The 7,536-nt window shown below is 39.9% G+C and overlaps 1 protein-coding gene across 1 annotated transcript in view; it reads left to right on the top strand.

Annotated features, from left to right (window-relative positions):
• The window catches only part of LOC148022051 (endo-beta-1,6-galactanase-like), a 37,146-nt gene extending 30,460 nt beyond the window's left edge, over window positions 1-6,686 (top strand). The window contains exons 4-6 of the mRNA XM_087697650.1: window positions 2,565-2,782; window positions 5,220-5,414; window positions 5,675-6,686. Coding sequence (XP_087553776.1) covers window positions 2,565-2,782; window positions 5,220-5,414; window positions 5,675-6,265 — 1,004 coding nt within the window. The 3' untranslated portion in view covers window positions 6,266-6,686. The remainder of the gene's footprint in view (window positions 1-2,564; window positions 2,783-5,219; window positions 5,415-5,674) is intronic.
• Window positions 6,687-7,536: the final 850 nt, after the last annotated feature.

Raw genomic sequence — 7,536 nt, forward strand, 5'->3', positions numbered from 1 at the left:
CCCACTCTATCTATCTTCTTGTGCTAGGCCTTTTTCTTGAAGATTGTAAATGGCTTCCTATAGCCAAGAGAGGAGGAGATAAGTATAGAAAAAAACATACTTGGGTGATGGAAGATGGGGCAAAAGAGTCAATGCCATGTTCTTTGATGAAATAGTCTTCCCAAGTTATGCCAAAACATGTCCAGATCTCATAGGCATTTTGTAGATGCTATATATGCACGAAAACCACATCAGTATAGCTCAAATAGAAAAATGAACATGCATGAACATTGAGTTGGTCCTAGAGAGTAGCCCGATCAACAAAAGTGCCATGAATAGGATTCACAAGTGGCCATGAATAGGTAGGGTGATGAACTCCTAGAGCTTAAAGGTGTCAAAGATGGCCTTCCAGGGGGAGTAGTTACTCCCATCGAGCATTTGGGAATCAAGAAGGTTTGGAAGGATGGGCATTTATATAGATGGCACCTGAAGAGAGAGACAAGGGATGTCCTTGGAGAGAAAGGGAGAGGAAGAAGGATAGGAGTAGTCTGCCTGTCTTAATAATCTGACATATTCAAATTGGCTAAAGACATTGCAACAGGATGATGGTCTTCTGGTCACGATCCCTCAAGGATGTTGCTGAAGAAGCTTCCATGCAAAAAAGGCATGATTAAGGCAGTAAAGGGACAGTACAGGGAAAACACAACAGCAGCCCAAAAATTGCAGTAGTAGGAGTTTCAATCTCTCAAAGAAGGAACCTTGACGATGATAGCATCTGAGTATGCATGCAGAAGCAGAGCGTAAATAAGAGAGAGAACAGGGGAACACAGAGAAGAATACAAAACCTGAATGTATTGCAAACACAATAGACTGCATACAATGGACTGAGCCCCTGCATGTGTCTGAATGACTGGGTAGTGAGGGGACTGGACAGGACAACAGGAAGAAGGAATCTACTGATGACAGAAAGAGAGAGAAAATGAGGAAGCCTGAAAAGTGAGGAAGAATGTCTTGTGATCCAATTTAGGAAGAATGCCCTACAATATGACTATCAATATGAGGAAAATGCAGGACTGGTCCAACCGTAAATACATGTCGGATTGGTGTAGGAAATCTGGCCAATTGTGATAACTGCTTCATGAATAGACACAAAAAGTCACTGGACACCTTGTACCTCTATAATGTGGGGTTGAATGATGTGAGGCCTGGCTGAACATAGATGGAAGCACAACCAAAACAAACAGTGCTAGAGCTTAAACTGCCCCCATTTGACTCAGACCGAGGCTCACAAGCAGCAGATGGACAAACAAAAGGGCATAAATAAACATGACTTCTAACAGCATATGCATATTTAAGATTTAACAATGACAATCAGTCGAGCAGCTGCATAGCACCATTATGATCATACACATGCTGTGATCTGGTTGATATTGTTAGATACACTCAATGCACCACTCTCATAAGGTGCCACTGATGATCCATGGTGCTCCAAGTCGTAAGGCCCCCATTATGAGGAGAAGCCATGTGTGAGCATGGACGTGGGTTGGGTCGTGACCTATATGTCAAATGAGGTCTATGTTATTGGATGGCAAAAAGGTAACTTTTGTGGATCTAGCACTTTGGGTTAGATAGAGTAGTTATGGTGGTAGTAACTCTAGGCACAAAGCATCGAGTTGCGGGGTGTGGAAGTTATTATGAACCCCCTATTTTGGGGTCTGAGAGCCATGGAAGCGGCCCTTTGCTAGGGGGTCTCAAGGGGGACCAATGGCCCCTTTGATGGGTGCGGAGCCAGCATCCCTAGCCCAACAATATAGGGAATATTCCCTAGCCGACTAGGGAAGGCTCATAATATGGTTGGACAAGCCGACTAGACTACCTTCACCAAGCTATAAAAGGAAGATCCCTCCAAAGCCATCATCAATCTATCTATCACCCAGTTAGAGTTCTTCTAGCTAACCTTAAGCTCTTCACCTGTCATCTGTTTGGATCAGTATCTAAGCTTCACGGCGAAAGCGCACAGGTGGACAGAGCTATCTCTACATCAATTCGTTTGAAATTAAAGTAGCTTTTATTTTTCTCATATATATTGTGTGTTTTCTACTCCTTGCTCAGATTTTGTCCGCTAAACCATGTAATTTCTGCAGATATCTCATCAAATGAGAGGCAAAAATGATGTGCAAAGTGAACTTGGTATGATCCAATAATAAAACAACTGTTGTTGTCTTGTTGTTTCTATCACAACACTTCTCTTTAATAGAAAAGATGACGAGTTTATGAGATGGCAACGAGGGTGGGGTGCATGTGCCATTTGTTTGATTCAAACAAGAGTTGAGATGTGCAATTAGTTAAATAATAGACACTTTCCAAATGTCTAGGCTGTCTCTGGTGATTTTATTTTGTTTGTTTATTCTTTGTGTCCTTGCTTTACGGATTCAATGATCTGTTATTTCAGTATAAAATGGGCAACAAATGCATCTTACATGTGCCAAATGATTCTTCAATAAGTTTAGTTGTGACTATTGAATTTTGAGTCCTAGATCCCTCCTTAGTTCAATAACAAAATCTCATCTTGATTGTTGCTGCAGGAAACACTCGGTGGGGCCAAGACAATTTGAGTCCTTTTTATGATGAAGCTTTTGTGGACTATTTAACAGAAGTAGTGAAATACTTTGGAGAAGAATGGGGCTTATATTTTGATTACATAGCACCATTCAATGAGCCTGTTGAAGGATGGTGGAATATAAATCGTCAAAAGAAGACTGCTCAAGAAGGATGCAATTTTACTCTAACGTCAATCAATAGAGTAAGTTATCGAGTTTTCTAGTTAGAAAGATCTTGTACTTAGCACTATGTATCAATACCTTACACAATACAATTCTCATTTTTCTTCTATACATTTTTAATATAGCCTAGTTGAAGGACTAAATAATTGCATGTATTCTTCGTCATCGATAGTGTGTTATGATTATTTTGGATGTTTATGTGTGGCAATTTATTGTATTTGTTAGGACCTTTTGAGTGATACCCATGTTGCTTTGACATTATGTACCTTAATAAAAGTCGCCCAAAGGGTGAGTAACTTTAGGATGATTAATAGGGATTTTTTAAATTAAAAATAAGAGGACATGAAGAGGCACGCCACCCAACAAAGCTGTGCAATGTAACTTTCAGGTTACAAGATATGTTTTTTAATTAAAAATAAGAGGACATGAAGAGGCACACCACCCAACAAAGCTGTGCAATGTAACTTTCATGTTAGATGGAGATGAAGGAAGATGAGAGAAGAAGATTTGCTTGATGTCCGATTCTTTCTATGATTAGTGTCACAATCATTTGCTATTTCCTCAATATTAGTTGTGTTGAAATCAATCTACATAATTCTGAATTTTTCCAACGAGTGGTATCAGAACGTGAAGTCGGATTCTGTTATTGTAGCCAAAGAAGGGTTGTCATAAGGAATAGCGGAACAATCAATAATCAGCACAACTAAAACCATGAGAAAAATGATGCGATCTAAGGAATCAATAATTGTGAAGGTATGGGAACTATGAGCATGGAACAATTAAACTGGGGCGGCGGGCCTGAAAAGCAATTTATTTTAGGGCTGGATTCAAGTAGTTATGGGCTGGAAAACTGACGATAAATGGAGATGTTACAGCAGTCTTCCCTCACTTCATAAAGGAGAAAATCAGGTTGGTGCAATTGTAGAGGAGCAGAGATTCCTTCTTGCAGACCTAGGACTCTGATACCTTCTTTCACACAGCCGCTCAAATGGACTGGCATCATTGCCCACCAGATTGGTTGTTCATACAATCATTGTATTTACGATGTACTGAGGTATTCTTTATAGGGTTCTTTGTACTTTGTACTTTACCTCAGGGGATTTTCTTCGAGAATAGAATTTTAGTTTCCTTAAAAGAACTAAGGTTGGTGGAATTATAGGAGATGAGAAAACAGTGATAGGAAGAGGAAAATAGCCAGCCAAGTTCCAACCTTGATAAACCACCACCCTCTTTTTCCTATGACAACCAATCTGCCACAGAACAAATTTTGGATGTCCAAAAACAAGGAAATAACAAAAACGGACTAGGTTTTTGAATTTTACCTATTTCTCTCGTTTATTTTTCAAGAACTTTAAAGCGTAATACCTTAGATCTAAGATGGCTTAACCTTTTAACGGATCCTTGCAAATTAATGAAAACTTTACTCACTTTCTGGTTCTTAGACACACTCTACACATACTGTGACTGCAGATAGCTGCAGTTTTGAGTGTGACCAGGAAGGGTTCAAGGTGTGGCAATTTGCCAGGACAATAGCAGACAGGATAGTAGGTTAGTAGGGCAGATGTACGCACATCACTGACATGGCACCTGCCAATGTGACAATAAAACCAGTTTACTCCTGTAGTTTGCCCGGTTTGCATTTATGGAGGTACTTATGGGCCACCCTGCACACACTTATGGCCCCATCCCCCTCCCCACACCACAAAAAACACCCTCCTTTTCCTCCTCTTCCTTCTTTTACAAAACTTTGTATAGCTTCATTAGATGCATTTCTAGCATTGTATCTTCATAATGATTTGGCTTTTGTATTCAGTCCTCTCTTCCTTTGTGAACTGCTGCTGAAAGCACCAAACCTAGCCACTGAGCATTTTGTTTATCTCCATCCTTAGGAAGGCTTAGGTGTGCCCTGGCTCTTGGATCATTTACCGAGCTGAGTACTTCTTGAGACTAAGATACAACATCATCTTCCATTTCCACCTTTGTAAGTTTTCTGTCGCAGTTTACTAGAGAGTCACTCATGAACCTGTTTCTGAAGGAACCTGAGCATGGGAACTCCATCCAACGTAGTAGCTTTGTACATCTGCTCTTGCAACTGCAATTGTAAATGATAAGGAAGACTTCCAAAAAGGCATCTTCATTTTGGTGAAGGAGACATTGTGTGAAGAGGACTTCCAAGCAATTAATCAACATTGCAATGTAGCAGTCTCTGTGCTGTCACCTGTGTAGCAGGCAAAGTTTTGAAAAGCAGTGTGTGTCCTGAAAGACACTGAAATCTGATCATGTAACATACAGATCACCTCCTAAATAGATCTCTTTTTACTCCATCATGGTTATATTACTTTTCATGTGTTAAAACTGTGAGATGTTACAGAACTGGGAGTTTATCTTGGACTTCTTTATGATAAATGTGGGTTTTGCCGATACAAACAACTATGTAACATATTATCATTAGTGCAGGTGATTCCAAAGCTGAAAAAAGCACTGGCTGAGAAAAGGTTGAAAACAAAAATTAGTGCTTTCGATGCATGGAGTCAAAACACTGTCAAAGTATTGAAGGCTCTGGATGAAACAGCATTGTCTGCCATTGATCAAATCAATGTGCATACTTATGTGTTTGTCACATCCAGAGAAGATTATGCTAAGCGCAAGCAGGTAGATAGATTTTCTTTCCCAATTAAAATACGTCAAAGCTTTCTACTGCGATGTGTTTGCATCCATGGCATGATTTAATAGTTTATTCTCTACTTAGTGTCTAGTCAAATATTCACGATTGTTGGTTATGGGGGCCCACTTTTGCTCCAGTTGCGTGGTGAAGCTCATTACAAATGCTTCTCCTTGCCTTGTGGATGGAATGTCTGAACAAGAATATGATTATTTGCATATCATTGTTTTAATATCTGTGTTCACATCAGGTTCGAGAGGCTGTCAAAACCAGTGGGAAAAAGATTTGGATGTCAGAGTATGGTCCTTTAAACTGGTGTGGCGAGGATATTGATGTGGCATTAGGATTAGGAAGACACATTACACTAGATCTCAATGAGCTTCAAGTTTCTGCTTGGTGCTACTGGCAAGCATTAGAGATGCCAGGAAGTCTGTGGGGTCTTCTTCAAACTCCATTCAGCTATGACACTCATGCGACTGTTGTCAACATAAGCAAACAGTATTATGTTTTCATGCAATTCACCAAGTGGATCAAACCTGGATTCAAAATCTTTCCGACAGAAAGTCTGGCTGATTGTCTTGTGATTGCTCTGAATCCAGTGGACAATACTGTGGTGATAGTAATCACAAATGGATCAGAAGCTAATAGAGATTACAGCTATGATATTTCTTCACTTGTACCTAGTTTAGAAGGAAAATGTATTCAGGCTGCTTTATTTCGGACATCAGCTACCGAGGACCATGTCGAATTGCCAAACATGACATTTGATAACCCAACTGCATTGATCAGAGCAGTGTGCAAATCTGTAACAACAATGGTTGTGTCGAAGGAAAGAAAATGACAAAAGTGCAGTGATCTTAGCAGTCAGCCAATCTGCAACAAGAGTGGTGCTGGCAGAGGAAAGAAGATGATATAACAATCTAGTACTTTCCTGAACACCCACCTGCAATGAGAAGTGTAAAACCTTTCATGTCATTTATCAGACTGTCAGTTTAAAGTGCTCAACTTGCACCGGGGTTCTCATGGCCTGCAAAGAAGTCATAGGCAGGCTGGTGCACTCAATTTTTGATTAATCTGTATTGGCTGAAGCCCGTAAGAAATCGAATGAATGATTATTTTGTTGTCTTCTTCCTCATAATTAACTCCATCCTCTTTTTAGATGGATTTCGTGACCGAGAACGTGCTTGTGCATCATCTGATTCTTTGGAAATGCTGGTTTCCATTCTGTAACGGGACCTTTCAAATGCTTTGAAAATCTATTTTTTTTTCTATCGAGGATGCAATCAACGAATTCCTTACTTTCCTTGCTCTAAGGGCATGATGACTCTTTGAAATTCCCTTTCAGATGTGCAATTTAGATTATCCTGGCAAGTACCAATACACTTAACAGAGAAGACAGAAAAATGCATTAGCTGGAAACTTATACTTTAGTAGAAGATTCAGAGAGACAGCCCCTTAACTGATTGCCACACTCTTTTTTCTCTTCCGACTACTTACTGGTAGCTGTTGCATCACCAGGCATTTGCAAAGGTTTTGTCACAAGGAATCATTAGTTTGCATCACCAGGCATTTGCAAAGGTTTTGTCACAAGGAATCATTAGTTTGCATCACCAGGCATTTGCAAAGGTTTGAGATTGTCACAAGGAATCATTAGTTTATGAATGGGTTAGAACCTGTTCACCAAAGGGAGTCGTCTTGTGTTGGGGCTACTCTAGTAATGGAGTGAAAACGATGCCAGTGATCCTTGTAGAACCTCGTTATCACAATCCTTCTATCGAGTACCACGCTCCATGAACTGTAGTGTTAATGCCATTGCCTGCAAGGGCATATGCTTTCATGATGGTTAGATCATCCTAACAGTTCGTAAGAAAAATTACATCAAATGTCGGATGTGGTGTGGATAGATTACTTCAAATGGGACATGTGCCACTCTCTTTGGAAGAGAGTGGAGGAATACCTTTCCTTGTTTCAAGGACTAAGGTGTGAAGAGCATGCTTTTGGGATTTGTGCCCTTTATACCAAACACAATGTGAAAGATCAATGAGACCTTCCAAAAAAGCAATTATGAATAGGAATGTATAAATGATGATCCTTTTATCAAAAAGTTTACAA

The sequence above is a fragment of the Lygodium microphyllum genome, chromosome 17 (genome assembly GCF_053477565.2).
Source record: "Lygodium microphyllum isolate KBCC chromosome 17, Lygodium_microphyllum_v1.1.10, whole genome shotgun sequence".
In the NCBI taxonomy this organism is placed as follows: domain Eukaryota; kingdom Viridiplantae; phylum Streptophyta; class Polypodiopsida; order Schizaeales; family Lygodiaceae; genus Lygodium; species Lygodium microphyllum.